Genomic DNA, 22,349 nt, shown 5'->3' with positions numbered 1-22,349 from the left:
TGCTGCTGGGAAACCCAGTCACAGGCTAGCAGATTTCAACTTCTCCTTTTTCTCCCTTCTTTTTATTCTTTCAGGAGCAAAAACATTGAAGTGAAATACTTAACTTGCCCTCTCTTCCTGAGCTGGTGCCTCCCAAGGTTCCTTCCCAATGAACTGCAGGCTTGTAAACTCTGAGCTATTACACAGCTGCAGTCTCGGCCACGGAATTTCGAAGGGGTCTGTGTTGTGCACATGCTTTTAACAACATCACCCGCTCCGCCAGCTGATGGCTTTGTCCCCCTTGCCAGGGTTGTAGGGGAGGAGGGGGAAAAAACAGGAAACCTTCCTGCTTGCCAGGAAGGTTACAGCAAGCCGTGGGAGCCGTATGTGCCGGAGGGTGCCTGCAGAAGGGCCGGGACGGTGTTCCCTGGGGCGCTCCCAAAGGATCCCGGCAGGAGAAGGAGCGGCCCGCGCCGCTCCGTCCTAACCCTGCACTCCTCGCGCCCGCCGCGCGCCGCTGGCAGCCGCCTCCCATTGGCCGCCGCTCGGCGGCGCCGGCCAATGGGCGGCCGCCGCTGCGGGCCGTTGGAAGCGCGCCGCGGCGACCGTTACCCGCCGGCGGCGGTCCCGCGCGCCGGGGGGGCCGGGCCGGACCGCCCGGCCCATGAGGGGCTGCGGCACCCCGGCCCTGCGCGCCGCGCCCCCAGTCGCCCTCCCCTGATTGTACCTTGAGCCGCCGTCGGTCCCTCCTAGGTCCTGTGGCGCCTAGCGCTGGAAATTATAAATCCAGGACCTTGGCACGGATGCGCGGTGGAAGGAGGTTTCCACAGCGAGTTGTGCCTGAGCCTTGCAGAGACGAGAGGAGACTCCGGGGAGAGCTTATCGCTCTCTACAACTACCTGAAAGGGGGTTGTAGCTGGGTGGGGGTTGGCCTCTTCTCCCAAGCAACTAGTGAGAGAACGAGAGGACATAGTCTTAAGCTGCAGGTTTAGGTTGGACATTAGAAAGACTTTCTTCAGAGAAAGAGTGATTAGACATTGGAGTGGACTGCCCAGGGAGGTGGTGATTACATGTGCACACATGATGGTGTTTGGTCATAGGTTGGACTCAATGATCTCGGAGGTCGTTTCCGACCTAATCGATTCTGTGACTCTGCGATTCTACACACAGCAGCAAATTCTGGGCCTGGTTCTAGATCAGGTTCAGTTTGGTCCACCATGCAGTTCAAGGTTGTGATGCTGAAAGTAATCACAGGTGACTTGGGCATTGCCACAGTCTCTGGGAAAGACTGAGAGGTGCTGCTGGCCCAAGTGCCGTCCTGCTGCTGGAGGGAAATGGCAATGGCGCCCACAGACAGTTTGGCCTTTGGTGCTTCAGCCATGGCACACAGGGAAGCAGGAATAGCAAGGGGGTAGCAGGGCAATGACAAGTTGTCCAAGCAGATCAGGGATCTGGGCAGACGAGGCATGGAGGAGCAGGGAACACTGGTACATGAGGGGAGAGAGCAAGAGCAATACAGGTCAGCATAGAGGGATCTGAGAGAGCCAAGAGGTGGTTGGATGATCACTTGAGCCCCTCGGGGTGCACATGCACCAACTGGACTGTGTGGAGAAGTGTTCACAGCATCTGTCCATCCTGCCTGAATCTTGTTAACATTGTTGAGAACTTCACTTTCATAAGGTCTAAAATTCTCTGCATTTTAAAGAGAGCAGAAGGACTGTCTGGAGTGTATGGGCTCTTCTTTCCTGGAATGTAAAGAAAACCTCAGCTCTGCAGCTGGAGTGCAGGGGGCTTCATTCCTTAGTGAAAGCAGAGAAGGGAAATGCAGATGTCACAGCTGGGACAGGAGATTTATCTTGGCAAGCAAAGAGGAAAAATACTTTCAAAAAGAAAAGAGAAAACTCAGAAGAATCCACTCCCCATCTTCACCGCCTGCCAGCACGAGCAGAACCTCCAACCTGCAAAGGCCCTTCGTCTCCTGGGCCTGGGCTGCTGCCCAGCTGGATTAGCCCCTCGCTGCTTTCTCTTTGGAGTGAGACCGTTGTGATAGGACCAGAAAGGCTGTGAGAACCAGGCTGATCCTGAAGAGAGGCTGTCTCCAAACAACTCAGCTGGAGGTGGGAAAGGAAAAGTCACAGTCAAAGGATAGAAGCATGAAAAGGAAAAGGAGGGACAGAGGCAGCCAGGATGACTACAGAGAACTGGATCCAGGGAGAGGAAATCATCCCCTCCTCATCCATGCAGAGTGCCCTTAGGCTACAGGAGTGACACCTTAAGGCATTCCATGCACGCCCAGGCAGAGGAGAAGGCTTAGTGCCTCAGTCTCTGCTTGGGGCCTCCAGAGGTCTAACACCAGCTCTGGGTGGGGAGAAACATACAGCTTGCATTTGGATGTCTGAATGCCTTACATTAGCTCCCCAGATAACTATTGTACAACAGGAAAGGGTGTTCAAATGAGAAGTGCACGCACGCACATACAGTGTGCTATTTAGACAACCCTAAGCATGAGGTCAGGGTGAAAACATGTGGTGGAAATATGTTTGGAAGAGTCAGTGCCTATGTTGATCACCCGGAGTGGGAGGGAGCAGAAGCCAGCAGCTGACAGATTCTCACTCTCTCCCCATAGCTGAGATGGCCTCAGCTTGAGCAGATTCTCCTGTGGCACCAGAACAGCTTAAGGCTCTCTGTTGGGCCTAGAGATGTGATGGTCATTGCCTCTCCATACCTGTGCACACTGGCTAATCCTCTTTGGGCACTGCCTCCCCGTCCTCCTAGAACTCCTAGCCTAGATCCAAACTAGAAATCAGGCTTGGATCAGGAAATCCAGCACATCCTCGCCATTGCATTTCTGTCCCTTGGCTGCCCCCTCCCTGACCGCTCACTGGTAATACAGCTTTGGAAACACATCCCGTGCTATTTCTTGGCTTTGGAGCATAGTTAGAAGGAGAAGGAAGGAGGGTGTGAAAGGGAGGGGGAGATAACAGGAGAGAATAATGCAAAATGAGACTATGCTGTGAGCTTCGTATCCCATCTGGAAGCTGTTTTCCCCCAGTACACTGCACACCCACTCCCTCTGGGCTAGGATGGTAAGGGTCAAGTTTCCCAGTTGACTGGTCCTCCTTACTAAAGCCAGGCCCATCTGCGCAAAATCTACCCGAGATGATCTCAATAGAGTTGCAGAGTCCTTCATTGTCACAAATGTCTTGACCAGCCTTCTGAGGAGTGGGTGCTGGCTGCAAGGCACTCTCGAAGAGTTTAGATCTTGAAGAGGCTGTGAGAGGATGAGCCTGCTCTGCTCCTGTATGTCCGTCTATCCCACCTTCCTTCACATCTGAGTTTTGGGGACTCTTTCTTGGACCTTCCCTGGTCTGCTGAGATCATTGTCGCCATTGTGTCAGCAAAAGTCTCCCCGAAGCCTAGCATGGTTGTGTCATTTTGTGGCAGCACATGAAGGCCTTTAGCTGTGCTGGCCCCACTCTGGGTGGGAAGGGAGCACTGGTGGCCACCCAGCACCTTCTTTGGCATGTGACCTTCCAGCCAGGATAAAGCTGCTATCCATTTGGTCAGGTGATAAACCTGCTTCTGTATATCGCTCAGAAGCTCATGCTCTGCCATGATCTGCACAGCTGTGAGACACCACACCCTGGGACATGCAGTTTCCTGAAGCCTTCTTTCTCACACGTGCAAAGGAAGAATATGGCTGAAGCCTCTGAGTTTTGCCAGATAAGTGCAGCTCCCAAAATGAGGCTCGGTGGGACAGTTTGCCTGTTCTGGGTTAGCAGGCTCAAACTGAGCTAATTAGCCGTGGCTTTGATGGCATCTATCCAAAATAAACTCTGGGCTGTCTTCACTGTGCCCATCACAGTTGAATCTGGACAAGAGGACTCTTTTTCCTCTTACCATGTGGTTGCATGCACAGGTGTCTTATATTAATAAGAAATCTAAAATTAACAATACCTGTTGGATTCAGGAGAAATGGAGCCAACCCAGAGACCCAGCAGTCTTCCTGGGATGTGGTGACAGCTTCCTGCTGGTCCTGTAGTTTCCATTGTGGATATAACCAGCTACAAAGCCATGTCATTATATTTGTTTGCTTTACCCTTCCTGCTTATGCTTTCCTCGGCTTCTTGCCACCTGCTTTGAGTAAAAGAGCAATCTTCAGCTCTGTGTCAGCTATAGGTGCTCTTGCTCCTTGAAGGTGTCGGATCCTTGGTGCCCCCTTTGATAATAACCATAGTTATTCCCAATCTCATAGGCTATCATCCTTCTCTCCACTGTCTGTGTTTGGAGATGTTGGATTGGTATATGTATGAGTGATGAGAACTGAAATGGGACTGCTTTGGTGAGAAAGCTTTGCCAGTATTTAATTGTGATGGAGGATATGACCCATAGCCCAGAGAGGGGTAGGTGCCCCAACATTTCTGGATGCCCAGGGAAGCTGCAAGTTTAATTCTTTACTTCTCACCTATGTTTGCCCTGTCCTGTGCAGTAGGTCTCTGTCTCTTGGGAGAGAATGGTCTCTTGGGGACCTAACTCCCATGTCTCTTGGAGAACAGTGTTGCCTTCATCCTTGCTTCCAAGCAGTGAGGTCCTCCAACAAACCTGTTTTTTTGTTTAGGAATATAGCCAGAGGCACATCTCTGCCTCTTCCCTCCAGGTAGGTTTGTCCTACAATGGAAAGATTGTTGACTGACTGAGAGAGATGGTTGTTCTAAGTGTGGGTGGGATGCCACTAAAAGATAATCTGTGGAGCTACTGCATAAATGCATTCTCTTGACTCTCTTTACTCCCACCTTTGCCTTTGTTAATGCACAGTCATGAAAGAAATTTTAAGCACATGGCAGAGTTGCAGACAGCTCTCCCCACAGCTGTCCATCCAGCTCTGCTTCTCCTCCAGGGCTACCAGTGGTTCTAGTTTTGATGGTCACAACAGTATATAGGATTTGAATGCCTCTTGTTTTATCCTGGCTCTGCTATGCTGTGGTGTGCCAGAACTCTGAATCCCTTCACTTCTCTGTGGTTATATTCTCGCCCTTACCGTAAGGCTATCGTGTTCATATCCTGTATTTGCTTGTGTTGTTTAGAGAACACAAGACAAAGAACAGCTGTTACATGAACAGGCGCTCTCTGGGGTTAATGCTCAGGACTCCAAAGTCTTTATCCCTCTATGCTGTAGGATAGGACAAAACCTGTTTTTCTAGTGGTTTTTAGATAACTGTCTAACCCAGTTTCATCTGCTGACTCAGGTCCCTCTGAAGAAGTTATGCTCTGCACGGATGGAAGGTGTTTTCTGTCACTTGATTCAAGTGCAGAAATGCTTCTAGGCAACTTGGAAATGGATGGGTAGATTTTACCAAGCTACCTCGCCAACTCGTGTCTGCTATGGGAACAAGTGGAGAAAACTTCAGCCCAGACATCCAGGGAGGGCCTCAACACTGGGATTTAGCATGAGCATGCCTTTTCTGCCTTACTTTCACATGCAGTGTCTGCCCTCCAGGGAAGCCTCGGATGGTGGTGTGTTGGGCTGTCACTCCAGGCAGTCAGAGGACAAGTGGGAAGGAAGCAAAGGGAAAGAAACCTGTGTCAGGCAGAATGCACGTGGGAGGGACTCCACCCCCACTTCCAGCATGCTCTGTGAGCATCTGAGGTTTTAAACTGAGCAGCTATGGGATGATGTTGGAGGGTAAAAGACATTGACATATTCAAGACTGCTACAGCTCACCATCTCCCTCCCCCACTTGTTGGAAGCATGGGTCTGTTCAGCTAAAGCCTACTTCACTCCCCAGCCCTCTGACAGCCAGTGGAATGTTGACAGAGCTACTGTGCTCTGGTAAAACAAATACACATTCCTGTAGGAGCAGGAACCTACAGGCTCCGGCATCCGGGGTCCTCTGGCCACCGCCTCCCTCAGTCCTAGCACTGATGAAAGAAAGGACTGCATGCACCCCATGCTTCTCTAGGAGCCAGGCTCCTTCCTGAGCTCAGCTCTCACACTGGAATTCACTGGCATTCATGTCTCCACTCTAGAATCTGTGTACTCTCTCCCACTCTCATCCATACCCTGTTACTCTTGGTATTTCAATATACTGCTTTCAATGCCTTTCTGCCCACCCAGATGCTTTTCCAGGCAGGGGGTGGGGGGACAGACCCAGTCTGACTCTGCTGAGCTCTCTCCAGTTCATTTAAGTTACACAGTTCCGTCTGTGTAATACAGTCACTTGAATCTATCTGTCTTTTCTTTCCTCTCCCTGAGCCAGAAGCCTCAATCTGCCAACAAATGGGATAATTTTTCAGCTGGTGTTTGGCAGCCATCATTTTTCTCCCTGCCCAACCCATACTTTGTTGTAGCAAATGGAAAAGTTAGTGATTTGACTTCTGAAAAGGAGGATGTGCCTCAAAGGAAGCAGGTTCACTGTAGTATCAGGAGCCCAGCTCTGCAGCAGAACTGGCCAGATTTACTAACTGTTACTGGAATGATTAGTGGAATGATTGTTTGTTGTTAACAGCCCATCTGTAGTGTTTAAACTTCATTGGGGAGCCGAATTTCACAGGCATTATCTGGCTGGAGTACAACCTCATATGGTCCACAGAGGGGCTGTTAAATCCCAGAGGAAATTAAATACAACAGGGGGCCTTCCTGTTATGTTGATCCAACCAATCTTTTTTTCTCTGATAGAAATCAGCAGCTGGGTTGATGTTCTCTGGGCCATCAGTGTGCCTATTGCTGCTGGCAGAGAACATGAGAAAGTGTCGCCAAGGACAGGCACTGAAGACCATGATTTTCTGCCACACTTGCACTTTGTCATCATAGGAATTTCTTGCCTTGTGCTCTATTCAGTTTGTTGTCACAGCGAGATGGTGCTAGGAAGATGCAGATCGGTACTCACAGAGAAAGGGGGAGATGAGAGAATATAGAAGTTTCACGAGTGTTTGTGGCATAGATAAACAAGCAGTGATATACAGCACCACGTCCCTTTCTGTCTTAATTAAAGGTGTTTTTGTCAACCTGATGCAGGCGAGGAATAGGATCTGTTGTCACTAAGGTTTGGCTCTCAGTGCAGAGGAAGGCTCTCAGATCCCCCTTGGAGTTGACACTAACGCTCTCTCTCCCTTTGTCTTTTCTCAGCATTTCTCAGAGAACCTGGATCACTTCTCTGACAACATGGAGGATTTCTCCAATGACCTGTTCAGCAGTTTCTTCGATGACCCAGTACTGGCTGAGAAGAACCCACTGCTGGACATGGACCTGGATCCACCCACTCCAGGCATCCAGGCAGAGCACAGCTATTCCCTCAGTGGAGACTCTGCTCCCCAGAGCCCCCTTGTGCCTGTCAAGGCTGAAGATAATACTAATGGTGAGCATGAGATATGCACACTGCACAACTTTGGGCACATCTGTTAGCAGAGGCTCTGGCTGGCTTCCATGTGTAAGGACAAACTGGCTACTCCTTGGGCTTGCACGTGGCTAATCTGGGGAAGAATGTGATCTGCAGTTGTCAAATACAGCCTATGTTTTTTCCTTCCGTTTGTGCTTTGACAGTCACATTGCTCCTTTGCCGGGCTTACTGTTATTTATGAGGATGATAATTGGCTGTGGTTCGGTGTGCTGCCAGCTTCTGACAAGCAATAGACAATGTCTTTTTAGGATCCTGCAAACTTGGGTGTGGATGCCCTAGATCTAGCTTCATTTTGGCATCAGGCAGCAGGGTTTTGGCTTGAACATAGGAAGCATGAGTGCTGGTACATGTGGAAGGCTAAGTGGCTTCTTTACTGGCAGATTTTTTAGCAGGAGACAGAGAGGGACAGTAATTTCAAGACTTATTTTTAAAACAATTCATTTCACCATAATTTATGACGGCTGGATATTTTTAGAGCCGTCCTTGCAGAGAGTCCTGTAATTTGTGGGACTGTGTGGGTGTCCCAACAGCTGATGGACACCATGCTGCCTGAAAAAGCAGTGGCATAGGCTCAGTATACACAGAAGAAAACCATTCCTTTGAGCAAGAGTGAGACCTGGGACAGAGGCTTCCCTCTAATGGCCAGCAATGATCCCAGCTCTCTGGTACAAATGTCAAGGTAGGAGAAGAGGAGGCCGGCCTCCACTGCCTCTTTGGTCCCTTCAAAAGGCACAACTGTCTGCCACGTTCCTTAGGGGCAACTCAGAAAGGTGCTGGGAGAGAGGCTTATGGCAGGCCAAGCAGCTCTGCCTTAGTATCAAAAAAGCTTTCCACTTACATTTCTTCTTCCTTAGCTTTAACTCCAGTACAGTCTTGGAGGGGGCAACTAAAAAAAAAACAAACCAGCACGAACAAATAAACACATCTTTATTTTGCCCCTGAAAATGAATAAGAGGAGAAGAGACTTGGGAATGACAGTAGGAAAAAGGATGATTTTGTAGAAAGCTCTGAAAATTAAGACTGCATACATGAAGCTACCTCAGGGACTCCTCTCTGAGACACTTATTACCACTTCTGCTCCTCTCCTCTGTGTTTGGACATGCCCCTCCTTCAGCTGCTGTGTCTCAAAGGCAAGACTATGACTCTTGTGAATGGAGTGTGACACTGATACCCTTGGGCAGAGGCCAGCACAGAGTGTATAGCACTCAACTCAGGAGAGCTTGAGATGCACCTGGCACTTGCTCTCTTGAGAGTGCAGATCAGCTTTATACAGGAAGTAAGGCCTAATATTAATATGGCAGGTATAGGACTATCTGTGCACCCAGTCCTGCAGCTCAGTAATTCAGCTCATCTTTCCAGGGCTTTCTTGGCTCATAATTGGATGTGAGTCATATTCTAGTGAAGCCCTGAGTCAGATCCAGTATTTACAACACTGTGCAGTCCTTTTGGCACGGTTCCATCCGGTCTCAGTCCTTTTAGACATTCATTTAAAATTAATTGTCCAGGAATGGCTTTTCTTTAACATTAAGCAAGCTCTGCTTGGTCTGCAGAGCTCCTCAGGAATGCCCCCACTCTGTCTAGGCTTGGAGCTGGCTGAGGCTTGCTATTAATCAGCTTTCTCCCAGCTTTTCTGCAGATCTCCAAAACTTTTCCAAATCCTGCCCCTTCCCACATGGTTCCCACAAACACAGGTCAGCTAGAGCAAGCCACTGGGTGCATTGTGACCCCGCTTATCAGCAGAGTCTGCTTTCCAGATGGTTTGTGTATACGGACTGGCTTCTTCAGTTGTCAGTACCGTCCCTCAGTTTTGCAGGGTGTGATTTGATGCCAGGAGCAGGGGGAACCAGGGTTGTGCAGAACAGCCTCAGGCTAGTGCCAGCCCTCCTGTTCAAGTCCTGCTTCCTCATTGCACTTTGCCTCACCTCTTCAACCCAGAGCAGCTACAGATATCTCTCAGCTGTACTTCTTCCTAATATGTACAGAGTATCTAGAGTAGAGGGGGAGCTTCCTGGGATGCCTCATCCACCAGCATATAGTGAAATCTGCAGTGGTTACAGACTGGCCAGGCCTCTGAAACATCCTCTCAGGCAGCAGAACACAGATGTGTCCACACAAGATGCCTCCTCCTCAATCCCTTATTGACCCTCTGATGGCCTATGTGTTTCTGATTCTGTAACCCAATCACTCCCCAGATAAATCTTAGAGGGTGGGAAAGAGAGCAGGGTCAGAATGTAGACAGGAAATGGGAGGACAGCACATACTTATTTGGGTGTCTGTTCCTTAGCCTGTCTGGACTGACAGCACTGGGGGCTGCTCTCTCACTGAGTCAAGTCTCATTGGAGAGAGCTCTTGGTGGTCTGCTCTCCCTTGCTTCAGCAGCAGCTCCCACAGAGGGTGCCCCACACCTCTGAGAAAAAGAGGAATGCAGAGCTTTGCAACAGAAAGGGAAGATGAGGAAGACGAGGCTTCAAATCATAGTAAGGCAAAATGTTCCCATACTGGGCATAGTGAAACCATAGAAGAGTTTAAATGGGGGAAGCTGTGGATGCTTCATTGCCTTTCAGAGCAGTAAGATCAAGTCAGACAACCATCTGTCAGGACTGACACAGGTGTGGTTGAACTTGCCTAGAGCAGTGGGATAGACTGGAAGATCTCTCAAGGTCCTTTATCTCTGTGACAGGCAGAAGTCAGTCCACGTTTTCTGGACACAAACACTCATGGCTGTGTACCACCTTGCCTCCTTCCATCAGAAAGGGTCTGTCTGCATACCAGAGGTATGCAGGGGGGGTTGTCTACATACCAGGGGACTTCACTACCAGCTGCAGGTTTTGTGTCCTTTGCAGGACAGAGAAAACACAGTCCACTCTGTGTCTGCTCAGAAGCCTCTATTGTTATGCCTGTGCAGTGCAGCCCTGCCTGAGACGCTGCCTGATGACATTGGCCCTGCTGCATTGTGGGAAGCTCTAGGAAGTGATCTAGCAGCACTGAGAGCAGCACTCACAGCTAATACACACACAGAGCAGCCACAGGAGCTGTGTCTGTGCTTGAAGATGTCCAGTCACAGAGGCAGCTGGAAGAAACGAGCATGTGCTAGAGATACTTGTCTAGGCAGAAAATAAGAGGTGCTAGACCAAAGACAGGAAGATAACATATTCCATTGGCAAGGACAGCACTGTGTTAACTGATATAATCCTTGCCCAGGCTTTAACACCACTCTGTCTAAGCAAAAGCCGGAGGCAGGATTCTGCCCTGGCATCTCCAAGAGGCAACAGAGGCTGAGTTGTTAAGGTACCTTTAAGTTTAGATCAGATGGCAGCTCCACATGAACAGCTGTTTGCTTGTACTCTTTGTGCAGGCTTTTCTGGACCTGAGAAGGACCTTTTTCCCCCTCTCCTCTTGCCAGGACATCTTCTGTACTGCGGCCTGCACTTCAGAGCTGCTGTATGCAGCAGATAGCTAGGCAACATCCCTGGGTCTGACTGAGAGTGCTGCATGCAGAGAGCAGTGCAGAGGGGTCAGAGAGTGAGTTGGACTATGGCCTCATGTGGAGGCAACTGGGGCACTATCTGGTGACACTCTTAGCAATAGTTTGTCCTGTGTCAAGCCAAATGTGTTTCTGGTTGTCAGATAAAAAGGGAAAGGGAAGGCATGGGGATTAAGAAGGAGGGTGGAGGCTGTAAGCCAGCCAGGAGTAGCTTTTTGGCAGGCTGAAGTGTTTGAAGAGCAAAGACCAAAACTTCAGAGCAGAGTCCAGGCAGCTTTCCTGCCTAGCACTCTTTTTTCCCATCTGAGCTGCAGTTTATCCGATGCTGCCTGAATCCCAGTTCCTGTGATCTCTACTTCCAGTGACAAGCCAGGCTCACGTCTCAAATGTGCACAGGACAGAGCAGGCAGGGAGCAAGTTCTCTTCAGACACTTCATTTCCCTCACTGCTGCTTCTTGTCCCTGCTAGCAATGGCAGCACAGCACAGCTGCAGGCAGCAGTTCTGCTGAGCAGTGCTGGGTGAAGGAGAGAGTCTCAGAGGTGAGACTGAGGGGACCAGCTGTGGAAGCAGCCTCACGAGCAGGTGCCACATTGGGCTTCCTTCCACAGAAATGGACCTTCCTCCTTTCTGTCAGGCAAAAAAGCCCATCATCCAGATGATGGCACAACATCATCTGGAGGCCAAAGCAGCACTGTCAGCCTTTTACTGTCATCATGCTTGCCCTCTCACCAGCTTTCTAGGACAGAGATGGTGCTATTCTTGGTAACACACCTGGCAGCTCTGTGATGCTGGCCATGCTGCCTCAGGAGCAACAGCCCAGCATCCTCCTCTCACTGAGCCCTAAATATAAATAAGCTCCAGAGGATGAGACATAGACATTACTAGGGGAAGAAACCCTGCAGCTGTCCTCCAGAGCTCGGGCTGCACAGTCAGAGCACAGCAGAGATACAATTCCTCTAGCTCTGTCCTGTCTGCTCCCCACACGCTGGGGGTTCACTCCCTTTTGTACTCTGTGTTGTGGGCCTGCACGTGCTTGTGTGATTACAGTGCTAAACTTGGAAAGACAGCCTCCTCAGTCAGGGGGAAGCTGTCTGCATGGCTTTTTTTTTCCTTGCCCTGTTCTTGCTAGAGTTTGACTCTCACGTTGTGCATGTTTCAGAGCTGGAGAATGGAGTGTGGTCGCTGGGGCCCAAGCTCTGCTCCATCATGGTGAAACAGGAACAGAACCTGGCTCTAGACCTGCCTGAGTCCCAGCTAGCTGCCAGCTCCATACCAGTGCTGAACCTCAACCCTCTGCAGAGACTGCCAGTCCCCGAGGAGGTGAGCCCATCTAAGATCCATTGGGAACCTGGGCTCTCACACAGCGACACCCTTGGTGATGCAGACTCAGCCATTTGACTGCAGAGTCCTGCAAGGTGATTTAGCTGCTGGACAGAGAGGAGAAGGTGATACAAAGCCCAGATACTGCATTATTTGTCATTCTCCTCTTGAAATGGCAGTCAGAGGAGCAGCATTCCTGATGTTGGCTAGAACTGTTCTTGATCTCTGCAGTGTAGCTAGAAGACAGCTTATCCTTCCAAAGTGGTGAAACAAGGATTTTCTCCAGCAGAGGAGGCTTTGCAATCTTGGTTAAATATAAGCCCAGTTCCTTGGCATAAAAACCAAAGGCTTTAAGCTTGCACCTGATGGAGATCTGTCCTCTCCAATCTGCCAGTATTTCTATAGCCACTCTTGGCTTATTTTCATTTTTCAGAAAACAGTGTAAAGTAGTACGGTGCCAGTGACCCCACTATTCCTGAGTATAGACCCCTCCTCTGCCGCTGTCTTTTGGACTTGTCACTTGGCCTCTCACTTTTCGTAACTGCTCACTGGAAGTGGAGGTTCCACTCCAGGTCCTGCTTGCTTTTTCCTATGAAGCAGCAGGAATTATTATTTCTATGAAACAAGGGGCCAACTCTTTTTGTCATTTCCAGATTTTTAAGAAATCTGTTTGTCTGAAGGAGGTACAGTTATGCCACTGGCATCTGGGTGTAAGTCAAGGGCTCAGTTTGGCTGGCCTTGAGTCCAGCTGTGTTCATGAGAAGGTCTGATCAGTCTCACACAGACCTTGCCTATCCTGAAGAGCAGCTCAGTAGATAACAGTAGAGCATCTCTGGGGTTCACTTCCTTTTTTCACTCATGCTGATCATCTTCCCATTTAAGCAGCCATCCAAAACAAATGGTTTTTTCCAGCCAAAACTGTGCACAAACTTCCTCTATTATTTACACAGCTTGAACTTGCTGTGCCCTCAAAGCTCTGCTGTGTGCTTAGCAGCCATTCCATGGTCTTCTCTCAGCTGTGTTTACAGTCTGGAGGAGTTTGAAATGTGTCTGTTTAGTGTAAAAACTCCAACCTATGGTGGGCAGGGGGCTGGCAAGCAAGGGAGCTGAAGGGCAGCATAATCCAGATGGGAATAAATCTACTCTTTATTCAACTCTCAGTCCCCTCCGATTGGAAACAGTTGACCAGTGGCCTTGGGGAAAATCATGTGAGCAGGACAGGGTGGTTGTTCTGTTTCTGTTCTGTATAACCTCTATATTCCCATTTATAATAAAGGCAGATCAAAGAGGGACTTTGCATGGTAACACACGGGTTGGTTTAAATTACACTGTCTGGGTCTATCAAAATAATTGCCAAGGATAAAAGTCATCTCCCTTTTGGAGGTACTCAGCTCAGTGCATTGCTTGGCAGCACAAGCATCTGCCTCTGCCTTTTCCTCTGCAAACATATTTGCACTCTGTGTGCCCAGCAACTGAGACTTCAGAGGCTTATGTTTGAACTCTTGGTTTCCTTTATGTGTGGTGAGAGGCTGCTTTGGAGCAGAGCTGTGAGGTGGGGCAAGACAGGCAGCAGGGGAGCAGTGACTGTGAACAGAACTGGTGGGAGCCTTTTGGGCAGGGGAGATGAGGTGTTTGGCAGTGCCCAAAAGCTCTTTCTGCTTCTTTTCCACAGATTCCCATAGAAATGACTCCAGCACCTGTGATCAAAGCTGAACCCAAAGAGGTGAACCAGTTTCTAAATGTTCCTACAGGTAAGAAGATAGAATTTCCTGGTCAACTATATTACTCAGATATGGATGGTTATTATTTAGGGAGAAATAACTGAGGTTATTTCTCAGGAAATAACCTGAGGTCAGAGCCATGCATACAAGGTAGCGCTGGGGCACAGAATAATAGAGGAGTGAGCATTGCACTATTCCAATGCAGATCGGTGTCTGGACCAGCAGCCACACACAGAAATTGTTCAGACAGGGACTCCCAGGCAAAACAGGCTACTTCGGAGTTGGAAATATGCAAGAGTGCCTTTAAAATCCTCAGAGAGACTGTAGAGTTATCCAAAAATAACCATCTGAAAGTCAGGAAATTCAGGATCCAGTTTAATTTGAAAGAAACCCAAGCATCTGAAAATCTGCCGATGCACAAATGAAAACACTATAGGAACTCCCACTACCGCAGAGAGACATTCCTTAGGCATATTCCCACTTCCATGAAGGCCCCCAGGGCTCTCCAGTACAAAGTGGGGACAGTTTTCAAGTGCTTGGAAATTAACTGAGTGACCCGAGCCCCTTTGGATCAAGTGTGCTGTCAAGTGTGTGAGCCCAGCAGTGCTTTTGGAAGAGCTTTTCTCTCACAGAGCTTCCTGTACTTGTGAACATCATGGGCTTTGTACTTCATTTTGGTTGAACTGGAGTACCTTATTGTTTTGTAAATACCTTCAGTGTCTTGGCAAAGCCCTTACCAGCTCTCCTGCAGTTCCTAGTTTAGCACATTTGAGGTCAGTCTCACTTCTGTCTCGGGCAGTGCTCAGTCCATCCTGGTTCTCAGATCCACCCCATCTTGTGAAACTCATCACCCTCTCCTTTCTTCTACCCTCTCCTATGCCTCTACCAACAGGCTGACATGAGAGCCATTGACTTGACCTCCTTATTTCTCAGTAGATGACCTGGCGCAGATGCCTCCAACTCCACCCAGCAGCCATGGCAGTGACAGTGATGGATCTCAGAGCCCTCGGTCCCTGCCTCCCTCCAGCCCAGCCCGGCCTGCTGCTCGCTCTTCTACTGCCATCTCCTCCTCACCTCTCCTCACAGCACCACACGTAAGGAGGCAGCAGGACATCACTGGGACACAGGGCTCCTTGGTGCTCAGAGGGATTTGGAGGCTTTCCAAGGCTCACATAGGGGATCCTGCTCTTGTTATGGTCTCCAAGCTGCAATGCTCTGGCAAAGCAATGTGATGTCTTAGCACGGGGATGTGGGGACAGGATGGTGAGGAGTGAGGAGAGGCACAATGAGTCTTGCATAATACCTACCATCAGCTACCTTGTTTTAGCAGGTACTGTCTTTCACCCCCGACCTTGGGAAATGGCCTATGCACTAGAGGACTTTCTGAGGAGGTTAATGGGGGAGAAAGGAACTACTGAGAATTCCCGTAAGCAGACCATTTTATCCATTGCCCAAAAGTTCTTTGGCAGGGTCCTGCAGTAGAATTGTGTAGCCAGCCTCACCACAAAAGAGCAGATCCCCTCCCAAGTAAAAGAGGAAAAGAGTTGCTGAGCTGTGCCCCCATGATCAGGTTGAGAGCAAAAAAAAGCACTGTCCTGCACCTATTTAGTATCAGTGGGAAGCAGTGTATTCTATTCTGATGTATACAGCCTCTGGATGCTCTGCAAGGCTTTAAAGAGGATCACTGGGATAGAACTCCTTGCTGGCACTGATGGATGCTCTCTGTGTGTTTCAGAAGTTACAAGGAACCTCTGGCCCTCTGCTCTTGACTGAAGAGGAGAAGCGCACCTTGATTGCTGAGGGTTACCCCATTCCTACCAAGCTGCCCCTCACCAAAGCAGAGGAGAAAGCACTGAAGAGAGTCAGGAGGAAAATCAAGAACAAGGTGACTGCAAAAAATGTAATCATGCAGTTCCCATGATTCCAGAGCATCCTCAGCTGACCAGTGCTATAGTTACCCTCACCTCCTCAGCTGCACTGCAGCTCAGAAGAGGTGGGATCCTGCCTTTGGTACATTAGCACGAACCTCCCAACCCACAAAAATGGTGCCATGGGTCATCTCTGCATGCTTGCTCTGCATACAGCCATATCCGGGAAGTATGGCTTCCAGCCCAGCTCCTGGGAATGTGTGGCCTTCATAGGGCCCACAGGCCAAGGCATCACAGATCAGACTAACTGGCCTGGTCAGTTCCCTTGCTGGTGGAGGCAGGGAAACCAGAGCCATTGCTTGATGCAGGATGGGTGATGCATAGAGCTCATGAGCCAAGCAGAGGCTCTGAGACTTTATACTGGTATAGGAAAGCATCCTGTGGGAGAAATGGTGAGAGCCTGAATTAATCACCAGGTGACTCATAAGTGATCTGGGGCAGAATCAGCCCAGATGGCCACAGCACATACCCATGTGAGTCAGAAGAGTTCAAAGCAACCCTAAAGATGCTTTCAGCAGTGAGGGACATACTGCAACAAATGGTTGTGGCCTACAGGCCAAGAAAGGCTGCATACCTACAGCATCCATCCCTCCCAGTTTTGGCCTGGAGACCAGTAGGAATGACAGACTGGAAGGCGACTTCCCCATTTAGAGTGCTGTGTGTGCAGGGAACAGACAAGATGCATGAGCCACAAAATGTCCAGACGTTTATGATGTTGATTCCTCTCTGATGGTTTGCCTCCCTCCCAGATCTCTGCTCAGGAGAGTCGCAGGAAGAAGAAAGAGTATGTGGAGTGTCTAGAGAAAAAGTAAGTTTCTTCTTCTCAGTCTTATCTTTAAAAAAAAGGAATCCTGTCCATGCACAATCTTCCTTTCTAGTGTTTTGTGAATTGCTAAGAAAGTATGATTTCTTGCAAGGCTGGCTGCACAGGAGTTTGGTTTGGGATCCTGCCCCTATTCCCCTCCTTCCTAGAAACCTTCTTGTGGGATAAAGATTGCTCAAGAAATTTTATGTTTCCAGCTGCTTAGTTTGGCTGATCCCCTGCAAAACACAAGCCATTTTGGCTGCCAACAAGGTGGGATTTTGGGTAAGAGTCCTGTTTCCCCACTAGAAGTTGTTTCTGTTTTTTTTGTCCCACAAGCAGTGGGCTCTCTGAGAGTGCTACCCATGGCTTTTCCCCCTCTCTTCCCATGAAGGCGGACACACAAGCACTTGACAGCAAGAAAAACCTTGCTGTGGTTGGATAGCTCCAACCCCAAAAACCTTGCACTACAGTTATTCCCCACACTCCCTCCCCACACTCTCTGCATTAGCTTTTTCTCCTTGCAACCCTGAGGTCCTGCATGTATAGCAGGCATAAGCTTATGGTGACATCACATAACACTGACAGGGTAGAAAATAACTTCTGTACTAGCAACCCCTAATGGGCATTCCCATAATGGGCAAAGAAGAATGCTAGGATCCAGGAGCAAATTCATGTTTCTGTATAAATACTATCTTCTTCTCAGTTCCTAACACCATCTGAGATCAGCAAATGGAAAAAAACAACCCCCAAACCCAACCTTAATTAACTCTTCTTCCTGATGCTACCTGTTTATCTTCTCTAGTTGCACAGAAATGCTTAATTAAAACAGATGACTTGAGGCATCTTCAGGTTCTCACGGAGCATCTCAGTGTGCATGTGTGTGTCCAGGCATCAGAGCACATAATCTCCAGCTAGTGTCCCACATTGACACCCAGATCCTTCACCCAGATCCTTCAAGCTGGAGCTGGGGAGTTGGCTGGCCTTGCTTAAGGGACAGGTCCAGGGCGTTTGGTGCTGGGGCCTGTTTCCCAGCTGTGGCCGTGCGTGGTGCCTGTATGTACTCAGCAGTTTGTTACGCTGGAGCATTGCTATGACAGATGGCTTTCAAACAATGCCAGGTTTAAATGTGAACCAAAAGCAGCATTCAGTGATTTTTTTTAATGGAACATGTCTTTGGTCAGCTTGGCTTTCTGTAAAAGCTGGTTAGTCAGAACCTGTAATTGGGCTCTTCACCATTCAGTTTGACACTTTTGCTGCAAGCCCAATTTTTGCACGGAACGCCTAGTTCAGAGGCTGTCCTGGAAGCCTCCGTCAGGATCAGGCTGTGTCCCTGGCCTGCCTTCCTCCAGGCGTGGAGGCATTCCCCTTCCCTTGTCCCAGCTGCAGCCCAACCACTGCAGTTGGGAAGCGGTAGGACGGAGCCTGCAGGTTCTCTGCTGCCCTCAAGTGTCTGCAGTCGTAACTGGCCCAGCGTTTGCACGGAGCAGCCTGGATTTCACAGCCAGGGTGCACAGCCAGGGCAGGTTCTCAGTCTGAGTGGGAGAGGTTTTACTTTGTCCTCCTCCTCCTTTTTCATGCTCCTTAGGGGGGTTTGGAAGTGATGGAAATGTCTGTGTAACTTTGGGTCTATCCTGACTTGATCTGCCTGTAACCAAATGTTACTCCCAAATGTTCTCTCCCAAACCTCGGGAAACCCTGAACTGTCACACTTAACTGTTCACCTGCAGTCTCATCCCTGCTCCATCAGGGCTGGCAGCAACATTGGGCCAGTAACATTTGACTCCAGGACCATATCTGCAGGTGATGGATGAGGCTACTGAGCCTCCACACCCCAAGAGAGGCAAGCACTACATTCTTTATCTATCTGGCTTATGCATTTTATTCCCATAGGGTCGAGACATACACAACAGAAAACAATGAACTCTGGAAAAAAGTGGAGACCTTAGAAAACGCGAACAGGTAAGAGGGGCTAGACCTGACCCTCCATGGGTAGGGCAGGGTGAGCAGGAAGGGAAGTCAGGGAGTGCTGGGGCAGAGGGCTGAGAAGAGAAAGGCAGGCTGTCCCAGCTCCTGGTAGATGGGTGCTGCTCAGCAAGGCACTGGTTTTCAGCCTGTGACAGCAATGAGGCAGCTGGGTTTGGTTAGCAAGCCTGGAATGTTTGTGTTGGGATGACCAGGCCACGCCGCAGCAAGGGGAGGGAGGGAAGGCGTTTCCCATATCCCTTATATTTTCCTCCTTCTCCTTGCAGCCCTTTGGGCTCATGCTGCCTTCCACATTGCCGTCCAGGTCTCTGGCTCTCTCCAGGACAGATGTATCAAGGGAGACCTCTCACACCAGCCTCTCAGACCCATTGTTTCTGCTTTTGGGCTCTTTGGAGGAATACAAGGCCCTGGACATATTGTGGCTGTTTCAGGTTTCTCTTGAGAAAGCTGAACAGACTTGGTGAATACAGGGAAAGGCCCTTCCTCTAATAAAGATAGCTCCAACCAAATCTAGGGTAATTCCTTGTGCATATGGTGTTCCAGCCATTTCTTAGCCTCTTCTGGGCAAAACAAGCTCAGAGAATCTCCCTCACTGCTGCTGCTGCTGCTGCTGCTCCCCTGAAAGGAGCAAGCTGCTCCCACAGCCCCAGAGGTCCCTCACCCAAAGCTCTGGTGAGCACCCGTGCTTCAAATATGCAGAGCTGGCCAACTGATCACCAGGGGAATTTGCTTCCTTGGAAGCAAATATGAAGACTCCCACCCCTGCAGTGGGGATGGGCAGCAGGAGCTGGAGAAGGGCCCAGATCTGCTCGCCCTTACTGGGTGCAGCAGGTGTGAGCAAGGGCAGGGTCAAGTGCAGGGCTGGTGAAGGGGATGCTCATTTTTGTAGCCCCATTTATATCAGCTTGAATTGAAGAGGAGAACCACAGCCAGAGAGCCAGTTCCTCACCCACTCCTCTGCTGCCATTACAGCTCATGGAGAACTCCTAGCGCCTCTACCGCGTTCCTTCCTCCCATCCATGACATGAGTGCTGTGGCATTGGCTTTCAGGCCAGCCACTGGTGCCAGGACTGGGGGCTGTCAGGTGTGGTCTGGCAGAGGTGTGCAAGAGCCAGAGGTCTCCCATCTGCCAGAGATACAGCTGCCCAGCTGCTCTCATGCATTAGGCACAACTTGCCCCCTGGCCTCTCTGGGGAGTGTGGGCAGCCCTGCTGCTGAAAAAGCATTAGCCCCACCCTGAAAAATCAGGAGATTGGCCTAAAAACCGGGAGATTTTTTTTTCAAAATACACATTGTGTTCTTTCTAATTGGATTTGGTTTTTGAGCACTGCCAGTGGGACACTGTGTGCTTGTCTCCACGTGTACAGGTAGCTGAAGAGGATTTGGAAAGAGATAAAGCCGGGATTCTCCTGCAATCACCTGGCCCTAGGACCTGGCATTTCATAAAAGTTCAAACATACTTGTGTAAAACAGTCAGTGCTCCCCCAGGGAAACTCAGCAGTAGTCTGCATTTCAGTAATTTGCAGCTGTTGGGAACTCTGTGCTTTGTAGTCTCCCTCATTCCAGATTCCTTTACCAGCTCAGTGAAGGGTTCAGTAGCTCTTGGTAACACCACTGTTTTATGTTTATGTGTGTGGATGCCCATGAACAGTTAAATGGGGCAGAGAGACCTTAGTACATGTTCCAACCAGAGCAGCCAGAGAATGATTAATTGCTGAACTCAAGATTTGGCTTTGCCCGTATTCCTCTGCAGAGTTTGCCAAGACGGAATAAATTGGAGTGGATCACAACTGTTTCTTATTTCTCTCTCTGCCTCATGCTTTGGAGCTTCAGAGTGTGTCAGTGAGTGAAGTGGGAGCAGACAAGTCTGTGCCAAAAGCCTGAGCTGTCTACAAAGCTCAGTCACCATCCCAGAGCTTGGTTTTCATGGTACCCTGGCCCTCCACTGCTCTGGGAGTTGACAGGCTGGGCTTTGAGGCAGCCAGGAGTCCTAAATGAATGAGACATTCACAGCAATGGGTAGGTGCAGTGAAGGTGGTGGTGGATCTGCTGGTGAGATCTTTTTCTGTCTCTCACTTCCCAAGTCTGTTTGTTCAGAGAACTTGGGCAAGATACAGCAAAGGGGAGATACTTGTTTTCAGAAGGAGGAAAAATCAAGATAAAATATGAAGAGAGTAGTGATAGTCTTGCCTCGCTTACTGGCTGCTGCCTCCTTATCAAGTTTTGATATGCGTTCTTTCCTATCACAGGACTCTGCTCCAGCAGTTACAGAAGCTGCAGGCTCTGGTAGCTGGGAAAGTCTCCAGACCTTATAAAATGGCTTCCACGCAGACCGGGACCTGTCTAATGGTATAAGCTTCATTTCCGTATTCCTTATTGGCCATGCTTCTCCAGACAGCTTTGTAGATTGCCTCTGCCCTTTTCCCTGCTGCCCTGCTGTGTTGCCAGTTACATCTGCTCTCTCCTTTTGTATTATAGTCACCAGAGCTGGGCCTTGGGTCATACATGCATTGGTATTGTCAGTTGTTTATGCAGAAACATTAGAATAATTCCTGCATTTTCACTGTCTTGTTCTTTGGGCAAAATGGCACTTTGTTTGCCTTTCATTAGCTATCAGCCATTCAGAAAAAATCTTCAATGAGCTTCCATCGTAGTGGGTAGAGTTTTCTTTTGCTGAGTTGGTAATGCTTAATGTTTAACTCAGCAAGGTGGACAAGCAGTCCAAGTATTCATCCCAGTGGGCATTAGCTTGTGTTTATTACCAAGAAATGACATGTTCTGCTATGCCTGCACATCAGGCTTTGTTAAATCCAGCTGGAATTCTCTTTGTTTGCCCTTTTGACTAACCAAAATTAATCAGGGTTGTCTGTTATTTTGGTAATCCCTGTTTACCTCTCATTTCTCCTAGTGGAGGATCATGGTTAAATAATATTGGCTTCACTGAGGAGTTTTAGGACATGCCACGGTGTAGCCATAAATAGAGTCATTTGCTTATTCTTCATCTCAGTTTTGGCTGGGGGAAAGTTTCTGATCCATGGTAAAAATATAACCTTCACCCTTGTGATGTCTTAGCAGGATTGTCATAGTAGCTGGTCATGACAAATTTGTCAGAGTTAGTTATCTTTATCTGGTAATCACTTTTGTACTGCTAACAGTCACGAAAAGCAGACAGATGGTGAGAAGCTTGCCCCATTTTCTCAGTATCCTCAGTGTCCTGAGGGATTGTTTCTTGCTCTTGGTTCAGTTTCCATAGTTCCAGAGCCCCTGCTCTATAATTTCCAGCATTTTCGAAATCTGCTCAAGCTTTTGGTACTCTTTGCTGCTCCCATGTCAGACCAGATTTTAATGACTGTCTTTTCTTTTTGCTGCTCTATGTCTTCATTCTCGAGTTCTTTCCACATTTTCAGGTGTGACCTACCTGAGCCCAGTGGCTTATTGCTCCTTAATGCAGCATCTCATCAGAATATCCGTGGCTGCAGCAAATCTTCAATGCTACTACCTGGAATAAGCAAGTCCAGAAGAGGTGCCAGATATCCCCTGTGCCACAGACTGATAAAATACCTAATTTAGCGTCCCAACAGTGTCTTATCTCTCCTTGCTGCTCCCTTCATTCCAGGCATCCCAGCCCACACACCAACTCTCTCAGGCTTCCTAGCTTCCAAGCATTTCAAGAATTTGTAATTTGCTTTTCTATCTTTGGCCAGTTCCTCTCTTAAGCCTCCTAGTTCCCA

The 22,349-nt window shown here is 49.1% G+C and overlaps 1 protein-coding gene across 13 annotated transcripts in view; it reads left to right on the top strand.

Annotated features, from left to right (window-relative positions):
* The window catches only part of CREB3L1 (cAMP responsive element binding protein 3 like 1), a 63,477-nt gene that overhangs the window by 34,953 nt on the left and 6,175 nt on the right, over positions 1 to 22,349 (top strand). For 2 of the 13 annotated variants that reach the window (XM_032691225.1, XM_032691223.1), the window contains exons 1-9: positions 624 to 899; positions 7,106 to 7,334; positions 12,021 to 12,181; positions 13,854 to 13,932; positions 14,836 to 14,996; positions 15,638 to 15,787; positions 16,580 to 16,638; positions 18,526 to 18,594; positions 20,868 to 20,967. In XM_032691225.1, coding sequence (XP_032547116.1) covers positions 783 to 899; positions 7,106 to 7,334; positions 12,021 to 12,181; positions 13,854 to 13,932; positions 14,836 to 14,996; positions 15,638 to 15,787; positions 16,580 to 16,638; positions 18,526 to 18,594; positions 20,868 to 20,967 — 1,125 coding nt within the window. In that variant the 5' untranslated portion in view covers positions 624 to 782. Of the gene's footprint in view, positions 1 to 623; positions 900 to 1,049; positions 2,489 to 7,105; positions 7,335 to 12,020; positions 12,182 to 13,853; positions 13,933 to 14,835; positions 14,997 to 15,637; positions 15,788 to 16,579; positions 16,639 to 18,525; positions 18,595 to 20,867; positions 20,968 to 22,349 lie in introns of those variants that run through there. The other 11 variants (XM_032691228.1, XM_032691226.1, XM_032691231.1 and 8 more) reach the window with 10 other exon arrangements.

This window comes from Chiroxiphia lanceolata, chromosome 6 (assembly GCF_009829145.1).
Source record: "Chiroxiphia lanceolata isolate bChiLan1 chromosome 6, bChiLan1.pri, whole genome shotgun sequence".
Classification (NCBI taxonomy): domain Eukaryota; kingdom Metazoa; phylum Chordata; class Aves; order Passeriformes; family Pipridae; genus Chiroxiphia; species Chiroxiphia lanceolata.
Note: the sequence above shows the minus strand (reverse complement) of the source record. Positions and strands in the feature narration are given on the sequence as shown.